This window comes from Sus scrofa, chromosome 15 (assembly GCF_054392235.1).
Source record: "Sus scrofa isolate SSC_HxYL_T2T_F1_AM1 chromosome 15, Sscrofa_HxYL_maternal_Yorkshire_Landrace_v2.0, whole genome shotgun sequence".
NCBI lineage: Eukaryota > Metazoa > Chordata > Mammalia > Artiodactyla > Suidae > Sus > Sus scrofa.
Window position 1 is genome coordinate 114,974,929 of NC_139397.1, and position 24,730 is coordinate 114,999,658.

Genomic DNA, 24,730 nt, shown 5'->3' on the forward strand with positions numbered 1-24,730 from the left:
GGCAGCCATTCTAATTCTGAACCCTAAGTGAAAACCACAGCACATGTTTTATACTGTACACTGAGGGAAAGAGCGATAGAAACAAGCAAAGTTGAGAGAAAGAATTCTGCTTGTGGAACAAGAGAGATTTCATGAGACAAAATGTGTTTTCATGTAACCTTTCCCAAAAAAGCAATATTGGCACTCAAATTTTAACAGTTCCTACAGTGTCCAGTAGCTATAACCAGTTTGTCCTCCAAAAGTGGGAAACAAGAAAAGATATCAAGAGAGGAAAAAGTTGATTTAAATTAAAAATTTTGAATGAAATTTTTCCTTATTTAGGGATAGGCTCAGTAATGTTAATTGTTGACTTGTATGAGAGGATTTGGGATAAGAAGAAAATGTACAAGAACGGGCAATTTGAGATCTGAGTCGATGTTCATGATTCTCTTCCCCCAAATGATCATTTTTCTTTAAAGATGTGAGTAGTCATCTTTATGAGTTTGCAAAGTTTTCTTCTGTTTTTCCTCTAGATAAAAGTTAAACAGCTAGAAGAACAACTACATTCTTTTACTGAAACCAGTTCACAGAATGACCATCTACGCAAGTTGAATAAGGCACTGGAGGGAAAATACGCTCAGGTGTGATTAATAGCTACAGAACAGATTGTTGTTATATTTTAATATAGCTTTTAAAAAAGTTGATGCCTTTCTCCCCACCTCACCACACAATCCCAGAAAGATGAATATTCGCTTCTTGATTCAACTTAACAAACATTTTTTAGTATATGTGCTGCTAAAGTGAGCTTAAACATTTTTTTTAAACAGACAGTGTGTACAAGTTTCCACTCAGCTATATAGGAATTCATAAAGATGTACTGGGACATACAATTTTCTTATGTTCTAATTGGAGGATTGGGAATGTATTTAGGAAACTTTATTTTAGAACAAGAGATTATGCCTTTCAGAAACAAAGTAGCATCCATCATTATGATGAAAGCATTGAGGATCACTTTCATAGAGGAAGTGGTTTTTTGAGCCTTAAAACTTTTGGCAGGAGTTCCTGTTTTGGCTCTGCGATGATGTGGGTTCAATCCCTGGCCTCACTCAGTGTGTTAAGGATCCAGTGTTGCTGCAATCTGCAGTGGAGGTATTGCCATGGTGGTGGTATAGATGGCAGCTAGAGCTCCAATTTGACCCCTGGCCTGGGGAACTTCCATATGCTGCATGTGTGGCTGTGCAAAGGGGGGAAAAAAAAACACAAAAAAACTTTTGGCAGAGAGGAACAAGTTTGGTTTTATCTTTGGTTTTTGAGTTATAAGCAAATACAGAACTCAATACCAAGATAAACCTGCCACAGCATACTTGAAGGAGGTATTAATAGTGCAGTGCTTACTTGTCAACATGGTGGCTATTGAGACTAAAAACCTTTCGTAGGTCACATAACATTTTAACAGATGAATAGAGAAAATTAGACAAACAAGATATATAATACATTTAGTAAAGAAAATAATCCAGGAATATGTTAAAGAAAGTGATTCATTTCAATGATTTATAAATTTACCACATTATTTTTCATTTTTAAGAGTCAGTGTAACTACCATATCTATAGCATTTGTGTATGTATACCCCTGGCAACCAAGGAACTAGAATGTGTCTTCAAACAGAATACTGCTAGGGTTCTAACCATCTGACTATACCGGTAAAGGAGGCCTCATTAGTACACTTTGTTTCTTCACTAGGACATACTTTATGCTTGTATTTTCTTCATTCTGAAAGCAGAGGAACACATTTTTAAGTATATTTTCCATTGCGACTTCATTGAGAACATAGTGTTGTTTCCCACAGTAAAAGCAGCACTTGTTGAAAAATAACTCTAGGTTTAAGTTGATTTTGTTTTTTTAATTGGTGATGCCTCCAAGAAAAAAGAAATCTCCAGAGAGGCCTGCCTCTTCAAAATTCCTTGAAAGCTACAGGCCCCATGTAAACTATGTGAAGGAACGAACTTCATCACTTGGTTTGCCCAGTGTTATTCCAAACCCTGTGCGCCGTGTGACCTTTGCACCTACTCTGACATCTGTGAGAGCTTCTCAGGAGACTGGAGACTCTAGGATCTCTCTAAAGACTCTTTTGAATGCTATTAAAACCATGGAGGGAAGACTGGAAGGTAAAATAGACATTCTTGCCTCAAGACCATTACTAGATGATGAGTCATCAAATTTTCTTAACCGGGATTCGGTAAGTGAGGAACAGATTAAATCATAAGGAAATTTCAGATTTATTCAACAATGAAGAAAAATAGTAACATCTAGTAAGATAACGTTTTGAGGTGTGAGTGACGAGGAAATTACTTCTTCATAAATATGAATAACTGATAGTATAGCTCAGAATCATCGTTCTGGCCGTCACCTACTTAATTTTTGTTTTTGACATAGAAATGTCAGATTTGGCTTAACAGTAACCATTGAGGCTTTTTTTGTTGGTTTTTGTTTTTGTTTCATTTTTGGCCTCCCCATTGCATATGAAGTTCCCAGGCCAAGGATCAGATCTGAGCCACAGTTGCAACCTAGGCTGCAGTGGCGGCAACACTGGATCCTTTAACCCACTGTGCCAGGCCGGAGATCTAACCTGCATCCTGGCACTGCAGAGACACCACTGATCCCGTTGCACTACAGCAGGAACTCCAAGAATTTTTTGTTTTTTTGTTTTTGTTTTTGTTTTTTTGTCTTTTTGCCATTTCTAGGGCTGCTCCCACGGCATGTGGAGGTTCCCAGGCTAGGGGTCTAATTGGAGCAGCGCCACAGCAACGTGGGATCCGAGCCACGTCTGCAACCTACACCACAGTTCATGGCTACGCCGGATCCTTAACCCACTGAGCAAGGCCAGGAATCAAACCCGCAACCTCATGGTTCCTAGTTGGATTCATTAACCACTGAGCCACAATGGGAACTTTAGGAACTCCAAGAATTTTTTTAATCTAATTTTCATTTCTAAAAATTTGTTAATATGTTAATAATGTTAACATTTATATTAAAGTATTTGGGTAAAGCTAGATTTTAAAATAGAAATACATGTGAGCTCCCTGGTTAAACATCTGGCATTATTGCTGCTAGTAGCAGTATGGATTTGGAACTTCTGCAGGCTCCAGGTGTGGCCAATTAAGTAAATAATTAAAAAAATAATAAAATAGAAATACAGTAGATGCATAGTATTACACTTAGAATGGATAAGCAATGAGGTCCTCCTGCTATTAGCACAGGGAACTATATCCAGTCTCTTGGAATAGACCATGATGGAAGATAATATAAGAAAGGGAATATATATATATATATATATATGTATGTATGTATGTATGTATATGTATGACCGGGTCACTTTGCTATACAGTAGAAATTGGCACAAAATTGCAAATAAATTATAATAATAATTTTAAAAAGAAGGGAGTTCCCGTCGTGGTGTAGTGGTTAACGAATCCGACTAGGAACCATGAGGTTGCGGGTTCAATCCCTGGCCTCAGTGGGTTAAGGATCCAGCATTGCCATGAGCTGTGGCTCTGGTGTAGGCCGGCGGCTACAGCTTTGATTAGACCCCTGGCCTGGGAACCTCCATATGCCACGGGAGCAGCCCTAGAAATGGCAATGCCAGATCCGAGCCGTGTCTCCCACCTATACCACAGCTCACAGGAACGCTGGATCCTTAACCCACTGAGCAAAGTCAGAGAATGAACTTGCAACCTCATGGTTCCTAGTCAGATTCGTTAACCTCTGTGCCACAACGGGAACTCCAGTATTGTTTGTTAATAGCAAAAGACTAGGAACAACCAAAATTCCATCAATAAGAGACTGGCTAAACAAATCATGGTGTATCCATGGTTTGAAATAGTGTTTGAAGATTTTTTTTTTTTTTTTTTTGTCTTTTTGCTATTTCTTGGGCAGCTCCCGCGGCATATGGAGGTTCCCAGGCTAGGGGTCGAATCGGAGCTGTAGCCGCCGGCCTACACCAGAGCCACAGCAACTCAGGATCCGAGCCACGTCTGCAGCCTACACCACAGCTCACGGCAACGCCGGATCGTTAACCCACTGAGCAAGGGCAGGGACCGAACCCGCAACCTCATGGTTCCTAGTCGGATTCGTCAACCACTGCGCCATGACGGGAACTCCAGTGTTTGAAGATATTTTATATATATATATATATGATAATAGTAGATATAATATATATACTATATATTATAAAAGATATAGTATATATACTATATGTTATAGAAGATATATACACACACTATGATCTATACCTTAATAACATATATATTAGGTTAAAAAAGTATCAGAAGAGTATACATAGAACTGTACTATTTGTGTGCAAAAGAGTGGAAGAATGAATAATATATGCATACTATTCACTTTTGCATAGATTCTCTAAAATGAATCATAATAAATTGGCAACATTATTTTTGAGGATGGAAACTGGGTGGCTAGGGGATTTTTACTTTATCCTTTTGTACCTTAAGAATAAAGTTAATGAGCTACCTATCCAGAATAAACTTATGATCATTTTATTTTCAACAAATCTATAGAGTGAGGACGGTCTTTTCTACAAATGGTTATCATAGTAAAAACAAGAAAAAATATCTTTGATCCAGACCTTTTCCCATATATAAAAATTAACTCAAAATGGATGAGAACCCAAATGTAAAACCTTAAACCATAAAACTTCTAGAAGAAAGTACAGGAAGAAATCTTTCTGATCCTGAATTACACAAAGATTTTTTTAGATTTGACATCAAAAGCGAGATCCATAAAGAAAAAAGAAATTGACAGCTTATGCTCTTCAAAGACCTTTTTAAGAAAATGAAGACGCTGGGGAAGAAAATTTGCAAACCATGTTATCAACAAAGGTTTTGCCTCCAGAATGTATTAAAAACTCTCAAAACTCACTAAGAAGGAAACAACCCAATAAAGAGAATGGGCAAAGTATTTGAACACGTATTTCACCAAAAAGAGGATAAATAAGCACTTGAAAAAGTGTTACACATCAGTCATTATGGAAATGCAAGTTAAAACCACAGTGAGATACTACCATGCACTACTGGAATGAGATACTGCCGTACCCTGATTATACCAAGTGGTAGTGAAGATGTGAAAGAACTCTTAACATTGCTAAAGTGAATGTAAAATCTTTCAACCACTTTGGACAGTAGTTTGACAGTTTCTTTACAAGTAAAACATTTTTACTATCCTATGACCCAGCCAGTCCATTCCTGAATATTTACCAAAGATAAATGAAAGCATATATCTACATAAAGATTTATACACCACTGTCCAGAACAGTTCTATTTGTAACAGCTTAAAACTGGAACAACTCGGGTGTCTGGCAGGTGATCAGATAATAGAATACGGTTCAGCAACAGAAAGGAATGAGCTATTGATACCTGCAGAAGATTGATTGAATCTCAAAATAGCTGCTGAGTGAAAGAAACCATTCAAAAATGAGTGCATAAAATATGATTTCATTTATATAAAATTTTAGAAAATAAAAACAAATATATTGTGACAGAAAACAGGTCAGTGGTGGCCTTGGGCGGACATGTAGGAACATGGAGAGGTAGAAGGAGGAGATTACAAAAAGGCATGAGAGAGCTTTTCGGATAACGGAAATGTTCGTCATTGTGATGATGGTCTCAAGAGTTGATACATATATCAAAATTGAACGCTTTAAATATTCACAGCTTATTGTAGGTCAAGTATATCTCAGTGAAGCTGTTTAAAAAATAATGTGTATTACTTATACAAAAAATTATTTTTAAATGTTTAACGTTTTTTCATTTTCTAAAGTTTTATTATAGTTGATTTACAATGTTGTGATGATTTCCACTGTGCAACGAAGTGAGGCAGTTATACAACATGTACACATATCCATTCTCTTTCAGATTCCTTTTTTTTTTTTTTTTTTTAGGGCCACACCCGCGGCATATGGAGGTTCCCAGGCTAAAGGTTGAATCGGAGCTGTTGCTGCCGGCCTACACCACAGCCACAGCAATGCAGGATCCGCGCCAATTCTGCAGCCTACACCACAGCTCATGGCAATGCCTACCCACTGAGTGAGACCAGGGACGAACCCACAATCTCATGGTCACTAGTTGGATTCGTTTCCACTGTGCCACAACGGGAACTCCTCTTTCAGATTCTTTTCCCACATAGATCATCACAGAATATTGGGTAGAGTTCTCTGTACTATACTGCAGGTCCCCACTGGCCAATCATTCCACATACTTTAGAATGCATATGCCAATCCCAAACCTGTCCATCCCTCCCCCCTCCACCTGTCCTCTTTGGGAACCCTAAGTTTGTTTTCAAAGACTGAGTCTGTTTCTGTTGTGCAAATAGGTTCATTTGTATCTTTTTAAGTGTTCCATATATAAGTGATATCATATGATGTCTGTCTTTCACTGTCTAGTTTCACATAGTATGATAATCTCTAGGTCCATCCACATTGTTGCAAATGGCAATTATTTCATTCTTTTTTTATAGCTGAGTAATATTCCATTGTATATATGTACCACATCTTCTTTATCCATTTCTCTGTAAATGGACGTTTAGGTTGTTTTCATATCTTAGCTGTGGCAAATAGTGCTGTAATGAATATTGGGATGCATGTATCTTTTCAAATTACGGTTTTCTCCAGATAGATGCCCAGGAGGGGATTTCTGATCATATGGTAGTTCTATTTTTAGTTTTTTAAGGAACCTCTATACCGTTTTTCATAGTGGTTGTAGAAATTTACATTCCTACCAACACTATAGGAGGGTTCCCTTTTCTCTGCACCCTCTCCAGCATTTATTGTTTGTAGACTTTTTGATGATGGCCATTCTGGCTGGTATAAGGTAGTACCTCATAGTAGTTTTGATTTGCATTTCTCTAATAATTAGCTATGTTGAGCATCTTTTTATGTTTTTTGACCACCTGTATGTCTTTGGAGAAATGCTCATTTAGGTCTTATGTCCATTTTTTGATTGGGTTGTTGTTGTTTTGGTATTGAGCTATATGAGTTGTTTGTATATTTTGTAGATTAATCCCTTGTCAGTCACATAATTTGCAGTTATTTACTCCCATTCTGTGGATTATTTTTTCGTTTTGTTTATGGTTTCCTTTGCTGCATAAACTTTTGAGTTTAATTAGGCCCAATTGGTTTATTTTTGTATCAGATGATCAAGTGTTAACTCTTCTTGAAATGTTTGATAGAATTCATCTGTGAAGCCATTTAGTCCTGAATTTTTGTTTGTTGGGAGTTTTTGTTTGTTTGTTTGTTTGTTTTTTATTTTCCCACTGTACAGCAAGGGGGTCAGGTTATCCTTACATGTATACATTACAATTATATTTTTCCCCCACCCTTTCTTCTGTTGCAACATGAGTATCTAGACAAAGTTCTCAATGCTATTCAGCAGGATCTCCTTGTAAATCTATTCTAAGTTGTGTCTGATAAGCCCAAGCTCCTGATCCCTCCCACTTCCTCCCCCTCCCATCAGGCAGCCGCAAGTCTCTTCTCCAAGTCCATGATTTTCTTTTCTGAGATGTTCATTTGTGCTGGATATTAGATTCCAGTTATAAGTGATATCATACGGTATTTGTCTTTCTGGCTCATTTCATTCAGTATGAGGTTCTCTAGTTCCATCCATGTTGCTGCAAATGGCATTATGTCATTCTTTTTTATGGCTGAGTAGTATTCCATTGTGTATATATACCACCTCTTCCGAATCCAATCATCTGTTGATGGACATTTGGGTTGTTTCCATGTCCTGGCTATTGTGAATAGTGCTGCAATGAACATGCGGGTGCATGTGTCTCTTTTAAGTAGAGTTTTGTCCGGATAGATGCCCAAGAGTGGGACTGCGGGGTCATATGGAAGTTCTATGTATAGATTTCTAAGGTATCTCCAAACTGTTCTCCATAGTGGCTGTACCAGTTTACATTCCCACCAACAGTGCAGGAGGGTTCCCTTTTCTCCACAGCCCCTCCAGCACTTGTTATTTGTGGATTTATTAATGATGGCCATTCTGACTGGTGTGAGGTGATATCTCATGGTAGTTTTGATTTGCATTTCTCTCATAATCAGCGATGTTGAGCATTTTTTCATGTGTTTGTTGGCCATCTGTATATCTTCTTTGGAGAAATGTCTATTCAGGTCTTTTGCCCATTTTTCCATTGATTGATTGGTTTTTTTGCTGTTGGGTTGTATAAGTTGTTTATATATTCTAGAGATTAAGCCCTTGTCAGTTGCATCATTTGAAACTGTTTTCTTGTTGGGAGTTTTTAAATCATAGTTTCAATTTCAGTACTTGTTATTGGTCCATTAATATTTTCTATTCTTCCTGGTCCAGTCTTTATAAGAATTTGAATATTTTTTTTCTAGGTTGCCCATTTTATTGGCCTATAGTTGCTTGTAGTAGTCCCTTGTGATCCTTTGCATTTCTTTGATGACCATTGTAACTTCTCCTTTTTCATTTCTAATTTTATTGAGACCTGTCTCTTTTTTTTTTTTTTTATGAGTCTGCCCAGGGTTTTATCAATTTTGTTGATCTTTTCAAAAAACTAGATTTTAGTTTCACTGACCTTCTCTATTGTTTTCTTCACCTCTATCTTATTTAGAATGCTCTGATCTTTTTTATTTCTTCTACTCACTTTATGTTTTGTTTATTCTTCTTTCTTTAGCTGTCTTTGGTGTAAGGTTAGGATGTTTATTTGAGAATTTTTTTGTTTCCTGAGGTAGGCCTATATTGTTATAAGCTTCCCTCCTAAAACTGCTTTTGCTACATCTCATAGGCTTTGGATCATTATGTCTTCATTGTCATTTGTCTCTGTCTCTGTGTGTGTGTCTCTCTCTCTCTCTCTCTCTCTCTCTCTATATATATATATATATATATATATTTTTTTTAGGGCCACACCCATGGCATGTGGAGGTTCCCAGGCTAGGGGTCTAATCAGAGCTGTAGCTGCCAGTCTATACCACAGCCACAGCAACGCCAGATTCGAGCCGTGTCTGCTGCTGATACCACAGCTCACAGCAATGCCGGATCCTTAACCCACTGAGTGAGGTCACTGAGTGAGTGGTTCCTAATTGGATTCATTTCCACTATGCCATGACAGTAACTCCCTCTAGGTATATTTTTTAAATTTCCTCTTTGATTTCTTCAGTGATCCATTGGTTATTTAGTACCATATTGTTTAGTGTCCATGTGTTTGTGGGGTTTTTTGCAGTTTTTTTTCTTGTTGATTTCTAGTTTTATAGCAATGTGATCAGAAATGATGCTTGATATGATTTCAATTTTCTTAAATTACTGAGCTTGTTTTGTGGTCCAGAATGTGATCTAACCTAGAGAATGTATTTTGTGCACTTGAGAAGAATGTGTATTCTGCTGCTTTTGGATACAATATTCTATAAATAAAAACAAAGTCCATTTGGTCTAATACATCATTTAAGGCTGCGTTTTATTGATTTTTTTTGTCTGGATGATCTGTCTATTGCTATTAGTGGGGTGTTAAAGTCACCCACTATTATTGCGTTGTTGTCTATTTCTTCTTTTATGGCTATTAGCAGTTGTCTTATACGTTGAGGTGCTCCTATGTTGGATGCATATATAATTGTCATATCTTCTTCTTGGATTGATCCTTTGATTTATTATGTAATGATCTTCTTTTGTCTCTTGTAACTGTCCTAAAGTCTATTTTGTCTCATATAACTATTGGTACTCCAGCTTTTGATTTCCATTTGCATGGAATATCTTCTTCTATCCTCTCACTTTCAGTTTGTATATGTCCCAAGAACTAAAGTGGTCCTCTTGTAAACAGCATATATATAGGTCTTGTTTTGTATCCACTCAGCCAGTGTATGTCTTTTGGTTGGAGCATTTGGTCCATTTACATTTAAGGTAATTATTAATATGTATGTTTTTATTGCCATTTTAATCATTGTCTTGGATTTGTTTTTGTTGGTCTTTCTTCTTCCCTTCTTTTATTCTCTTGTGGTTTGATGATTGTCTTTAGCGTTGTGTTTGGATTGCTTTTTCTTATTTTTGTGCGTATCTATTGTAGATTTTTGGTTTGCAGGTACCATGAAGTTTTGGTATAGGAGTGAAATATACACACACACACAAACACGATCGTTTTAAGTTGCTGGTCTCTTAATTGCAAATGCATCTCCAATATCCTGCCCTCATAATTGCTGGGTTTGATATCATATTTGTGGATGATTTCCTACATTTACTATGTGTTTGCCTTTACTGGTGAGCCTTCCCATTTGTAGTTTTCTTGTTTCTAATTGTGACCTTTTCTACCTAGAGAAATTCCCTAAGTACTTGTTGTAAAGCTGGTTTGTTGGTGCTGAATTCTCTTGAGTTTTTGCTTGTCTGTAAAGCTTTTGATTTCTCCTTTAAATTGGAATGAGAGCCTTGCTGGGTAGAATACTCTTAGTTGTAGGTTTTTTCCTTTCACCATTTTAAGTATATTGTGCCACTCCCTTCTGGCCTGCAGAGTTTCTGCTGAAAAATCAGCTGATAATCTTATCAGGGTTCCCCTTGTATGTTATTTGTTGCTTTTCTCTAGCTGCTCTCAATCTTTCCTCTTTGTCTTTAAATTTGGTCAGTTTGATTAATATTTGTCTTATGGTGTTCCTCCTTGGGTTTATTCTATACAGTATTTGTTTTGCTTCCTGGATTTAAGGGAATGATTCCTTTCCCATGTTAGTGAAAAGTTTTCAGCTATTATTTCTTCAAATATTTTCTTCTCCTTCTAGCACCTCTATGATGTGAATGTTGGTGCATTTAAAGCTGTAGCCAGAGTTCTCTTAGACTGTTCTCATTTCTTTTCATTCTTTTTTTCTTTTATTCTGTTCCATATCAGTGATTTCCACCAGTCTTCTTCCACCTTACTTATTCGTTCCTCTGCCTCCCATATTCTGCTACTGGTTCCTTTTAGTGAATTTTTGACTTCAGTTATTTTATTTTGCATCTCTCCTTGTTTAATCTTTAAATCTTCTATTTCTTTGTTAAACATTTCTTGTAGTATATTGATTTTTGCCTTTAGTTTTTTCCGAGATCTTGGGTTATCTGTACTGTGATTACTCTACAAAGTCTTTTTCATGGAGATTGCTTATCTCCAGTTTATTTAGCTGGTTTTCTAGGGTTTTGTCTTATTCCTTCATCTGCTCATATTTCTCTGCTGTTTCATTTTGTGTAGTTTTCTGTTTGGTCTCCTTTTTGCAGGCTACAGGGTTATGGCCTCTCCTGCTTCAGGTATCTACTCCCTTGTGGGTGAACTTGATACAGGGGCTCATGGTAGGTTTACTGATGGGAGGGACTGGTGCCTGCCCACTGGTAGGTGGAGCTGAGTCTTGTCCTTCTAGCAGGTGGGGCGTTGTCTCTGGGTATGATTCAAGGTCGCTGTGTGCCTGGAAGGACTTTAGGCAGCTGATAGGTGGGGCTGTGTTCCCACTCTGTTTGTTGTTTGGCCTGGGGCTTCTCAGCCCTAATGGGTGAGGCCATATTCTTCCAAAATGGCAGCCTGCACAGGAGCTTACACCAATAATTATTTCCTGGGATCTCAGCTTCCAATGTCCTGCCCCCACAGCAAGCCACAGCCACACCCTGCTTTCCCAGGAGACCCTCCAACATCTGCAGGTAGGTCTGACCCAGATTCCTATGGAATCCTTGCTTTTCCCTGGGACCCAGTGCACATAAAACCCTGTGCACACTCTCCAAGAGTAGATTCTCTGTTTTCCCCACTTCCGTAGAGCTCCTGTGCTCAAACCCTGCTGGCCTTTCAACATCAAATGCTCTGGAGGCTCCTCCTCCCAGTGCTAGACCCCCAGGCTGGGGAACCCGATGCGGGGTTCAGAACTCAACTCCAGAGCCTCTGCAATATAGTTATTTTCCAGTTTGTGGGTTTCCTACCCAGCAGTCATTGGATTGCTTATGTCATGAAAGTGCCCTTACTAACATCTTGATGTGGCTTCTTTTTTGTCTTTGGGTGTAGGATATCTTTTTAGTAGCTTCCAGTCTATTTTGTTGATGATTGTTCAGCAGTTAGTTGTAATTTTAGTGTTTTCATTGAGAGGAGGTGAGCTTGAGTCCTACTACTCTGCCGTCTTGTCTCCACACTCTCAGTTCTATATCTTGATTTTGGTGGTCCCAGGAATACAAGCATGAGATCAAATACCTAGAGTTTTGTTTTGTTTTGTTTTTTGTCTTTTGTCCTTTTAGGGCCACACCCGTGGCATATGGAGGTTCCCAGGCTAGGGGCCTAATCAGAGCTGTAGACACTGGCCTACACCAGAGCCACAGCAAGGTGGGATCCAAGCCGTGTCTGCGACCTACTCCACAGCTTATGGCAACGCTGGATCCTTAACCCACTGAGAAAGTCCAGGGACTGAACCCAAAACCTCATGGTTCCTAGTCGGATTCGTTAACCACTGAGCCAATACAGGAACTCCATAGCTTTGCACACAGGTACATACATAGATGAATGTATGTTTAAAAAATGGTGAAAACTAAATTCTGTAGTCCACTTAATAGTCATCTACCAAAGTCAATTTCCTGCTTTTAATGTTGAACTACAACAATATAGGATGTCACCTTTAGAAGCAGGGTGAAGAGTGCATGGGGACTCTGCACTAATTGTGTAACATCCTGTGAAGCCATAATTATTTCTAAATAACATGTCTTTTAAGAGAGCAGTATTTAAAACTACTGATTATCTGAAATGATTGTATATTCTAAAAGTGTTTCAGGGATATGAAATTCTGATACTTCTAGTTAGGATTAGGTCATCTGTAACACTGTTTTCTTAACACTATTTAGTACTGTAGTAAACATCTCTGCTTTTATTATGTTAATTTACATTGTGTTTTCAAGTTATATGATAATCAATTTCTCCCCCTTGTCATCTTACTGTCATAGTCTTATCTCCTTTATCCCTCATTCAGTGCTTTCATAGAGATTAACATATGTTAGAGATTTGCCCAGTTAATTAACAATTTTTTTTTTGCTTTATAGTTTTTAGGGGAAAAAACAGCTACTAATGCTGGTTTTTATTTATAATAGTGGATAAGCATATTTAATTAAACATTTTCTGTTTGGTTTCTAAACTTCTGTGCCTTATTGTAATTGTGGATTAATTGTGCTTTGAGAAAATCATTTTCATTTCATTTTTCTACCAAGGTGAAATCTATTCTTGAAAAGAATGAAGAGGAGCTCTCACGAGCAGTGAAGGGTCGTGATGCAGCCCTGAAAGAGAGTCAGAAGTTGAAAGGGGACCTTGAGGCCTTGGAGGACAGGGAGAACAAGAAGGCAAGGCATCAGTCCTTACTAAAGTCTGTTACTGAGATGGAGTGCTTCTGAAGTCTCTCATGAGCCCTAGTCTTTCATTTTTTTATTACATTTAGTAAAAAAGATAGAGAATTGATCAGAAAGGGATTTTTTTTTTTCCTAGAGAAAAGATAACGTTAGAAGAATTTTAAAGTATTTCCCATAGGAGTTCCCATCATGGCTCAGTGATTAATGAATCCGACTAGGAACCATGAGGTTTCGGGTTCAATCCCTGGCCTTGCTCAGTGGGTTAAGGATCTGCTGTTGCCATGTGCTGTGGTGTAGGTTGCAGATGTGGCTCAGATCCTGCACTGCTATGGCTCTGGTTTAGGCCAGCGGCTACAGCTCCAATTAGACCCCTAGCCTAGGAACCTCCATGTACCATGGGTGCAGCCCTAGAAAGGACAAAAGACAAAAAAAAAAAAAAAAAAAAAAAGTATTTCCCATAAAAATACATGATCTAACTCTCAAAGGTGTTTTTTTTTTTTTTCCTTCCTGAATGCATCTTCCTAACACATCTGACCTTGGTAATAATAATCACCTATTTATGTCTTATTAACGTGATATAATACTATTATGATTTTATGTTGAATTAAATCATCAAATGCTTTTACTTAACACAGTGTTTGTGCTCATTGGAAAGAGATGTCACATCCCAGACTTCTTGAGAGGGCTGTTGAGTTACATCATTCTTCAGCAGTTTCCACTTTCTTATGGTCTTTTTACCTCAGATAATTCTGGTGGAATTCAGACGTGTTATCTTCTGCCACCGTGGTAAGATTAGCTGAGCGGGGCCAGCGAGGGCCAGCCTGAGACCACCTCTAGACCCAAGAATTTGTTGATCCTGATGCTTCTAGTTAATATATGTGCTGTGACATGACAGTAGTTAGCAAGCGCTACAGAGTGCTTTCATAGGGTTTAGGGTCTAGTTTTCTTTTTCTCAAAGTCACAATAACTTGAACAAGGTAAAATTGTTCCTCTTAGCATTCTACAGACCTGGTTTCCATACTCTTTTTTGGAAGTCATGGGACTCAGCAGCAGAAGCATAACCAGAAAGGATCCAGATATCTTTATCTTGTTCTACTTTCTATTAGGTGGGGAACTTTCAACGACAATTGGCAGAGGCTAAAGAAGACAACTGCAAAGTTACAATCATGTTGGAGAATGTGTTGGCTTCTCACAGTAAGATGCAAGGTGCTCTGGAAAAGGTGCAAATAGAGCTTGGGCGGAGGGATTCAGAGATTGCAGGCCTCAAGAAAGAAAGGTACCAGAGATGATTTTTCTGTTTTTGTACTTGCATTTTTCTGCTGAATCATAGTAAGGAACAGTGTGCAATTAAGAAACAGTCACCTTAGGAGTTCCCGTCGTGGCTCAGTGGTTAACGAATCCGATGAGGAACCATGAGGTTGCGGGTTCAATCCCTGGCCTCGCTCAGTGGGTTAAGGATCCGGCATTGCTGTGAGCTGTGGTGTAGGTCGCAAACTCGGCTCAGATCCCATGTTACTGTGGTTCTGGTGTAGGCCGGTGGCTACAGCTCCGATTCAACCCCTAGCCTGGGAACCTCCATATGCTGCGGGAGCAGCCCAAGAAATGGCAAAAAGACAAAAACAAACAAACAAACAAAAACAGTCACTTTATATTGCTTGCTTTGTGGAAAAATTAGCCAAATGATATTTAAAGAACTAGCAAATTCAGGAAAATCTAGAATTAGAGTAAATATGATTTCCAAAAATTCAAAACTCCCATATTTTGTAGTGAAGTAAATGGGTATCTTGCTGTTTTCTTTTGTTGGTTTTGTTTTTTGTTTTTTGTTTTGTTTTGTTTTGTTTTTGCTTTTTTGGGGCTGCACTTGCAGCATATGGAGGTTCACAGGCTAGGGATTGAATCAGAGCTGCTGCTGCCAGTCTACACCACAGCCACAGCAACGTGGGATCCGAGTCCAAGCTGCATCTGTGACCTTCACCACAGCTGGATCCTTAACCCACTGAGTGAGGCTGGGGATCAAACTTTCATCCTCATGGATACTAACTAGTTGGGTTCACTACCACTGAACCACAGTGGGAACTCCTATCCTTGCTGTTTTCTATACCATATAAATCTGCCCTTGGGTCTACAGAATAGTAATTGTCAAGGTAATTGAAGCTAAGCACCTACCTTTGTTTGTATTAATTATCCATTTGTTAATGTCCTTTTAAGATTAATCATTATTTTAGTGAATCATTCTAAGAACTACTTCTAGCCATGCTTTATAAATGAACTCCTTTGTTTCAAAAATTATATAAACCTTTCCCCTTTAAGTTAATGAGCAAATGGTTTGAGTTTAATAAGGCCTTTATGATATAATGTGTGTATTAATGCTGCACATTGCCTCTCTATTATGGGAGAACAAATGACTTTTATATTTTTCTTTTTTCTTTCTTTTTTTTTTTTTTTTTTTTTGTCTTTTTGCCTTTTCTAGGGCTGCTCCTGCAACATATGGGTGTTCTCAGGCTAGGGGTCCAATCGGAGCTGTAGCCACCGGCCTACACCAGAGCCACGGCAACATGGGATCCAAGCCGCGTCTGCGACCTACACCACAGCTCAGGGCAACGCCAGATCCTTAACCCACTGAGCAAGGCCAGGGATCGAACCTGCAGCCTAATGGTTCCTAGTCAGATTCGTTGACCACTGTGCCACAATGGGAACTCCAACTTTTATATTTTTCATTGTGTTTTTTTACATATTATGACTCTATATTACTTTTGAATTAAAAAAAAAAGTCAAGGGGATGGTATTAAAAATAGTTTATTCACGAAATTCTAGGTAAAAAGCAAAAAATCCCAAGAGCAAGCCAGTCCAGCTAGAGGTATACTAATGATATATATAGTATAAAATTACCAGCCCATAAGTTAGTAATTAACATTGATAGTTTAATGTATCATGCTAAATTGATTCATAGATGGGACAAATATTTAATGCTCAGGAGAATTAGTTTCTTAACCTAACTACTGCAGACTACAGCTGAGGCTACATATTATCACCTGCCAACTCTCAGATAATCTGAGTGTCTATATTGCCCACAACATATGTCATTTGAACTTCCTGGAAGAGTGCCGTGTAACTCCCAATTGTATAACTTCTAGATGGTTCTTTTTAATAGCTCTGTGCTCTCCATTTTAGGGCTCTAAATCAACAGCGGGTGCAAAAGCTGGAAGCAGAAGTGGATCAGTGGCAGGCCAGAATGCTTGTGGTGGATGCCCAGCACAACAGTGAGGTAGAGGCCAGGTTTATATAGATGGTAATGTTGATATTTTTTATTTTATTGGGATATTGCTATTTGGAAAAAATGGAGTAAAACAATCAAGTAAATTTCCAAAGTCTGAGTTTTGGACAGTGACATATTTACAAATTAGAAATGGGTCTATAATCTTACAGTGAGTTATTTATTGGCAAGCCAGGACCACAATTATGTCTAATTCCTCGTCTTATACAGTCTATATTCTTTTCACGTATTAATGCACAAGTGATTGTAGAAGTTAAATGGCTTAGAAAATATAACTTCAGTCATAAGTAGCTAGAGTGATCCTACTAGGTAAGGAGACACATACTCACATGTGTGTTCACAGGTGTATACACACCTGATATATGTATCTGTACATATGCACATATGTAAAATACACAGAGATAAATTCATATAAATAAGGTTTTTCTAGGAGGATACACAAGGAACAGTTGCCACTTCTTATCTATGTAGGCAGTGAGACCAGAGAGTCATAGGATCAGGAATTTACTAACTAGTTTAAAATTTTAGAAATTAAGATAAATAAGTTGGCTCTATTTTCCAAATCTCTCTAGTGACTAATGGAGCATACCCTTTCCATCGCCTTCTAAGCATCTCCTAAGTACTGTCTGTAATAAATTCTCACATATATATTCCAGGCATCTGGAGTCTTCACTTCTAATTCCAAGTAATAATTTTTTTAAAGTATAAAGAGTGAATATATAGTGTTATGGACTTCCTGTATCTGTTACGGTGCAATTAAAAACAATCTTCTATCTTTCAGATGGAGCCTCTGCAGAAAGCTCTAGACATTGCTAGAGAAGACAACAGGAAACTGGCTATGAGCCTGGAGCAAGCTCTCCAGACAAATAATCATCTGCAAACAAAGCTTGATCATGTTCAAGAGAAATTGGAAAACAAAGAACAAGAGCTACAGAATTTGGAAACCTTCAAGTAAGGGCAGCACAGTCACGGTGAAATTAGGGAAGCTCCTCTGGGAGAGTACGTTTGGCTCATTCACATAAACCAGTTAAACCCTTCTCCCTACTTTGAGCTTGTACTCCTAGCAGAGCTTTGAAGGAGACAGGTGTAGCTGAGCTGCAATGGACACTGGTTGGCTGGGTACGCTCCCTTTAACTCTTCCTCCCTCTGGTGTCCATCTTCCTCTGTACATGAAGCTTACACCAAGTTGGAAGGGACACTTGGTTTTTTTTTTTTTTTTTTTTTTTGCCAAACCTTTTCTATCAAAAACTTATGTGTCTTTTAAAAGCATGAATTAGAAAAGGAATAGCAGCAGCCCGGATGGGAATAACCCCTCTGGGAATGGGATAACTCCATCTAACAGATGCTAGACCATTCATTGTTTTCATTTTTGGCCTGAATTAGTTAGGTCAAACCCATCAAGTTCAGGTCAAGCTACTAAAGCTTTTTCTTAAACTGTATCTAGATAAAATTTTTTTTTCTTTTTAGGGCAGCACCCTCGACATATGGAAATTCCCAGGCTAGGGGTTGAATTGGAGCTGCAGCCTCCAGCCTACATCACAGCAACAGCCATAGCAACACGAGATCCAATCCACATCTGCGACCCACGCCACAGCTCACAGCAACGCCAGATCCTTAACCCACTGAGCAAGGCCAGTGATCAAACTCACATCCTCATGGATTCTAGTGGGTTCATTACCACTGAGCCATGACAGGAACTCCTAGAGAAATATGATTGAAACATGATTAACATCCCATGAACATTGATACCCAAGGAAAGTGCCTCGTACATACAAATCTTTATTTCTTTCAGGTAGTAAACATACTGATATAGCAGACAGGTATAAACTAAAGCAGAGATAGTATCTTCTACATTTGTGATCTGTGCAAATTTTATGTTCTGGTGAAATGTTGCTAGCTCAGTTCACTTAATATTGGTTAAAACAAGAGTATGTGTTTCTCTTTTGGGTGGATCTCTCTTTCTGGAGTGACTTTTTGTTTTTTAATGCTTATTTTTTTTTTTCTGTTAATGAGCTCCAGATCAGCGAGCTGGATGATCACCTGGTGGCTGATCTGTTTCCCATTTGTAAATCACAACCTATTTGGACAGTTACTAACTCATTCTTACCTCCTAAGTTATTTTCTAAAGGTGATTTATCATCTGTCTTTTCAAAACAGAGAACGGATGAATGAAGAATCCAAAATGGAAGCAGAATTGCATGCTGAACGCATAGAAGCTCTAAGAAAGCAATTTCAAACTGAGAGAGAAACAGCAAAGAAAGCTGCACAACGAGAAATGACAGAGGTATGGAGGCAAATAACGAAAATCTCTCTCTAGGTGAAATGCCTTTGACGAGGAGGACCAGTTATGGGATTTGGGAGAATGGTTGTGGTTGTTCTTTGGTTCTTCTTTTTTTTTTTTTTTTTTTGTCTTTTGTCTTTTGGTTGTTGTTGTTGCTATTTCTTGGGCCGCTCCCTCGGCATATGGAGGTTCCCAGGCTAGGGGTCCAATCAGAGCTGTAGCCACTGGCCTACGCCAGAGCCACAGCAACGCAGGATCCGAGCCGCGTCTGCAAACTACACCACAGCTCACGGCAACGCCGGATCGTTAACCCACTGAACAAGGGCAGGGACCGAACCCGCAACCTCATGGTTCCTAGTCGGATTCGTTAACCACTGCGCCACAACGGGAACTCCTTCTTTGGCTCTTCTAATCCTCCTTTCACCAGCAAGCCAGAGGCATCTCTGTGCTCTTTGTAAAGTAATACACAAAAAAATTTCTCATATAGTTACCTGCCCAGAGAAGGAATGCCTTGATGAGAGCCTTCCTCCTGGAGAGTAATAACTGTATGGGAAAGAGGAAGAAGGAGATGCCATCTGATAGGCAGACAGCAAATCACCTGTCTCCTCAGTTCACTTGACTGGCATCTGTCACGCATCTACCTTCTCCTGAGAGGCACAGGTAAAAGCAGAAGAAGATACAGTTTGTGCTAAATGACCCCTTAGTTAATTGTAATCTTTATTCTTTACATGAGACAAGTCAGGAAGACTTCAAAGGACCTCTCCTGGTTAGCTAGAGGCTGTGTACAGTTTTGAAGAACTTCAGAGTAAGGGAAGGTTTGTTTTCGGCTGGTTGGCTGATGGAAGGGAAGCTTGATGAAGGTAAAGGATTGAGATGGGGGGAGCTGACAGGGCTGGGACACCCTATGGAAGAGGATGAGCAAGCTTAGTTCCAAAAATGAACAAACACATGAGCAAAGGAAAAAGTTTGCCTCTCTTGCTTAGAGGAGAGACTCTGGGATTTCTGAGCAAGAGGGCTTAGCTTAGATGAGGCCAGCTGGCAGATGGCCCTGACTGCCAGAATGGTGGATGTGAACTGTTAGGTAATGGAACACTACAGCTCTCTGAGAGGGATGTAAGCACAATTTTTGTAGGAAGGTTAGTCTGTTAGCAGTGGAGAATAGACAAGAATGAAGAGAAACTGGAAATATGGAGGCTTAAGGGAACTAGAACAGTTAATTTGGGCTTTAGATGATTAGGGCTAAGCAAAGTAGTTCTGTTAAAAGTAGAGAACAATTAAATCAAAAAGCCATTTTAATAGAAAAAATCAAACAGATACTAAATGTATCATAAGCAAAGGGGAGGGAGGAATTAAAATAATCCCAAGACTTGGTAGGGGTGGCTGGTCTGTATTTTGCCAAATTTAGTGCATTTAGCAATTGCAATTTATAGGGAATATTCACGAAATTAAATTCAACTATTTATAGAGTGCTTTGTAAACTGTGAAAGCTCACTATATAAATATTTAAAATATTATTTTTAAAATTCTGTGGGAGGGGAGTTCCCTTCGTGGCTCAGTGGTTAACGAATCCAACTAGGAACCATGAGGTTGCGGGTTCGATCCCTGGCCTTGCTCAGTGGGTTAAGGATCTGGCGTTGCTGTGAGCTGTGGCGTGGGTCGCAGATGTGGCTTGGATCTCGTGTTGCTGTGGCTCTGGTGTCGACTGGCAGCTACAGCTCCAATTCGACCCCTAGCCTGGGAACCCCCATATGTTGCAGGAGCGGCCCTAGAAAAGGCAAAAAGACACACACACACACACACACACACAAATTCTGTGGGAAACAAAAGGGAGGACTGAAATTAAAGGTACCTTTAATCAGAGATAGTTGTTCAGAATACTTAAAGTTTAAATCCTTTTAACAGGGAAGATTGTGAACTTGTGCAGATTACCAAGAAGCAATTAAGTGTGATGTCTTGAGCAGTAAGCAGCAGGGGTGGCCTCAATGTGCTGTTTATGAGTCTCGGCTCTGCCTCTTATTAGCAGTGTGTTAATTTACTATCTGTGCAGATGGCCTAACTTCTGAGTCTCACTTTCCTCGGTCCTAAAATGGAAATCATCACAGCTACTTTCCAGGGTTGTTTTGAGGGTTAAATTGGAAAATATATGTAATTATCACAGTGCCTGAACATAAGTACAAGGTTAAGTGATAGTTTTTTTAGGGCTCACATAATTTTGACAAAGCTGTAATTGAGGCAACTGTGGAATATCTAATAGAAAGTTAGTTGGGTGGTAATGAAAGACTAACCCTAGTGTGACATTAGGATCTGAAGGAATGAACTAGTATAGAGAGAAGAGGTACAAATAATTTTTCTTTGACATGTTAAACACCAGCCATAGAGAATACTACCTTCCCTCAGCTGCCTCTTCTTCCTAAGAGTCAAGTGACACTGATTTAAGGGTACGGGGAGGAGGGGAACTCTAAAATGTTATAAGCAATGTTAAAAGACAAATTGAGTAATAATAAAATTTTAAGAGCTTATTGAACAAAAATCAGTTTTAATCAGGTAGTGTGCAACTGATTGCAATAGAAAGGAACTCTGAGGAGCTATACAAAAGAAACGATATTCGTAGACAGAAGGGATCGGGAACAAGGGAGTTATACTAGGCCAAAAAGTAAACTCTACCTAGGTAGAATCAAATATTGTAGTTCATGCTGATAATTCTAAAGACATGCCTATTTTAATTAAATCAACTTATACTAGCTTTCATTTACTGAAGATTATACTAGATCATGTGACCCCGAAAAACATTTGTAGTTTCTGTATTTTTGAGATTATACTTAATATTGTCTTTAAGCCAATTAAATAGTTTTTATAAGTTAATTTCGGTGATACTATCCAGAGATAGAAAAACACATCTATAACATTGCATACATAGACATGTAGACAGACAAAAATGGAGTTGTATGTTTTGTTTAAAAAATGCTAGCCAAGGGACAGGTACAATAATGTCAGACTCACTAGTTTATAAAAGAACAGTTGGATCCAAATTGTCTTTCTGGCAGATGGAATAAGTTAAGGCTACCTGCTTAGACTGCTAGAGCTTTTTACTAATATTTGTGAAAGTGACTCTTAAGATCCTTCATAGGCCTGGTTTTCAGAATAGCCCTTCTCTCCTGATAAGAGTTGGAGAAGATGAGATAGAATATTTACATTTCAAGAGGAATAGAGGAAAAATGCAATTGTTACCAAGAAGGACTTTTGCTCCCTAAATCCCGACCATTTATAATAACCGCAAGCATTTTGAGATGAATAGGGAAGGTTTGAGATGGGTAAAAAAGAGTAAGTGGGGTTTCAGTTGCTTCTAAGGTTGCATTTCTGTTCTTGTAATGATTTAATTTGTAAGACAAGTAGAGTTTCTTGATTGGGTTGCAACCTGAATGATAGGGAGGCTACCCCCCAACTGTACATTACATTACCTTCAATTTGTTTTAACATCAGGGAGAAGATCCTCAACTAAGATAGAAATCAAAAAATTCCTATTTTGGGAGTTCCCTGGTCATCTAGTGGTTAGGACTCAGCACTTTCACTGCTGGGGCCCAGGTTCAGTCCCTAGTCTAGGAACTGATATCCCCCATAAAGACCCTGCATACCGCTGCCAAAAAAAAAAAAAAAAAAGATTCCTATGTTTACATTGAGAGCAGTGTGTTTTTGGACTGTTTTCTTTCCCCCTTGGGTATATAGTATCATTTTAGCTTAAGGGAAAAAGCCTAAAATACAGTTCCTATCAGGTACTGAATATCACTTTCCAATTTGGCCAGCCTCAATTTGACCATAGCACTATTTAAAAAAAAAAAAAAAGTTCTTTAGAATATCTTGTCAGGTTTCAACCAGGACACACAGTAAATACCCCCGGAAGTACTGAATAGTTCCACAGATGCAAGAGGTATCCCCAAAGAGGGTATAAAAGATAGTACCCTCCCAAGATCCAGAGCCACTCCCAAAGATAACTGAAAAAAAACTTAACATTTCTCCTGAAAGCTGGTGACAGTTGGAGCCTGGCTGCAGTGCAACCCACAGTTTCTGCCAGCCATGTCTAACCACAAATGGGGTAGAACCGATATTTCTAGGGCCCCCATGCTGGCAGTTGCCAAGTCAGGTTGTCAGGGGGCAAGATGAGACAAATAAGGGGGCAGTAGCTGTCCCTGGGAGAGACAATCCACATTTGAGAAGGAAAGAACAGTGTAAAGTTTTACCTTTCCCAACCACTTTGGGAAAGCTGCCTTTGGTAAGAATTCTCAGCCTTTACCGGCTTCTGCCAGTTTTCCCAGGATCCCATGTTCAGACTTTGGAGAAAGTGTAGTGTCCCAGCAGGTCGTACTCTGGTCTCCAAAAATCATGGAAGGGAAAAATCATTTTTCCTCTCCCTTTATGGCAACTGTATAGCTGAGACTCCTACTCCATGGCCTCAATGGGCTCAATGGGTACCTTTGCCCAGTTGCTTTTTGCTCCTGGGAGCCATCAGGGTCTCCTTAGGTTCCCTCCTTTGACACCAGAACTGTTAAACTGCAGCTAATTAAAATTTTCATCTTTTAAGAGTTTATTTGAGCAAAGTCAATTTGAATCAGGCAGTATGCGAGTGATTGCAGATATTAAGGTGCTCCAAGGAGCTGTACAAAATGAAAGGTTTTTATAGGCAGAGGGAAGCAGGAACAAGGAAGTTATACTAGGCAAAAAAGTAGATTGGTTATTGCAGAGTTACTTCCTTTAGGGAATGGCAAGTGTCTATCAGGCAGGTAACCCAACTAATGCTGATCAGGCAATTTCTGACTGACTGGTCCATTTTAAGAGGCCAAAACTGTAATTATGTCTCAGTTTGCTGACATAGAGCTTAGCATAAGTGACTTCATTTTGGGCCTGTTGTCTTGTTTTTAACAGTAATCACTATATTATTTTTCTGCTAGACAAGTTTATTAAAATTTCTAAAAACAAACATCATTAGCAATGAGATCCTGCTGTGTAGCACTGGGAACTATGTCTAGTTACTTGTGATGGAGCATGATACTGTGAGAAAATAGAATGTGTACATGTATGTGTAACTGGGTCACCATGCTGTACAGTAGGAAAAAAATTGTATTGGGGAAATAACAATTAAAAAAAATTGATAAGTAGTACAAACTACTTTGTAAAGCTACAAGGATCTATTGTACAGCCCAGGAAATAGAGCCAATATTTTATAATAACTATAAATGAAGTATAATTTATAAAAATTTTGAATCAGTATATTATACACCTGAAACTAATATATTTTAAATCAATTATACCTCAATAGAAAAAAAGCAACATTATAAAAATGCATGCAGCCAAGGTCAGTAACTGACAGGTATTTACATAAACTACCGTGATCACTTATTTTCACTTCTCCAGATGTGAAGTCGCAATTGATAGCAAGAGAAAAGCCTAAGCTTTAAAAAAAAAAAAAAAGCTTTAAAATATAGTAATGAACACTGAGCAGTTAGTATGTGCCAGGCTCTACATTCTTTCTCTGCCTTATGTTGTTTAATTTTTAAAAATCTTATGAGGTAGGCTATTCACACACTTTCCCAATGATGAACCAGAAGCTTAGGAAAGTTAATTATCCAAAATTATTTGACTAGTAAAGCAGTAAAGCTGAGATTTGAACTTAATGTCTGTCTGACTGCAAAGCTATGGTCTTAAAAAGCAAATGATGAACATACATATTTACATTGTTTATCTGTTCTAAGAAAGATTGTGCTCTTTAGTGTTAACCTATGAAAATCACTGTGTTTCTCCACAAATCTACTTATTATTACAGCTTCACTTACTCTCCTTTTTAAAAGAAAGGTCCAAAGAAA

General features: G+C 38.6%; 1 protein-coding gene across 50 annotated transcripts in view; it reads left to right on the forward strand.

Moving 5' to 3' along the window:
- CCDC150 (coiled-coil domain containing 150) overlaps positions 1-24,730 on the forward strand; it is a 95,634-nt gene that overhangs the window by 59,147 nt on the left and 11,757 nt on the right. For 31 of the 50 annotated variants that reach the window (XR_014830008.1, XR_014830009.1, XM_085000271.1 and 28 more), the window contains 6 exons: positions 513-620; positions 13,186-13,314; positions 14,427-14,596; positions 16,492-16,585; positions 17,376-17,545; positions 18,752-18,878. Coding sequence is in view for 47 of the 50 variants with exons in the window: in XM_085000271.1 (XP_084856397.1) it covers positions 513-620; positions 13,186-13,314; positions 14,427-14,596; positions 16,492-16,585; positions 17,376-17,545; positions 18,752-18,878 (798 nt within the window). In the remaining 3 variants the exon portion in view is untranslated. Of the gene's footprint in view, positions 1-512; positions 623-13,185; positions 13,315-14,426; positions 14,597-16,491; positions 16,610-17,375; positions 17,546-18,751; positions 18,879-24,730 lie in introns of those variants that run through there. The other 19 variants (XM_085000262.1, XM_021074911.2, XM_021074918.2 and 16 more) reach the window with 5 other exon arrangements.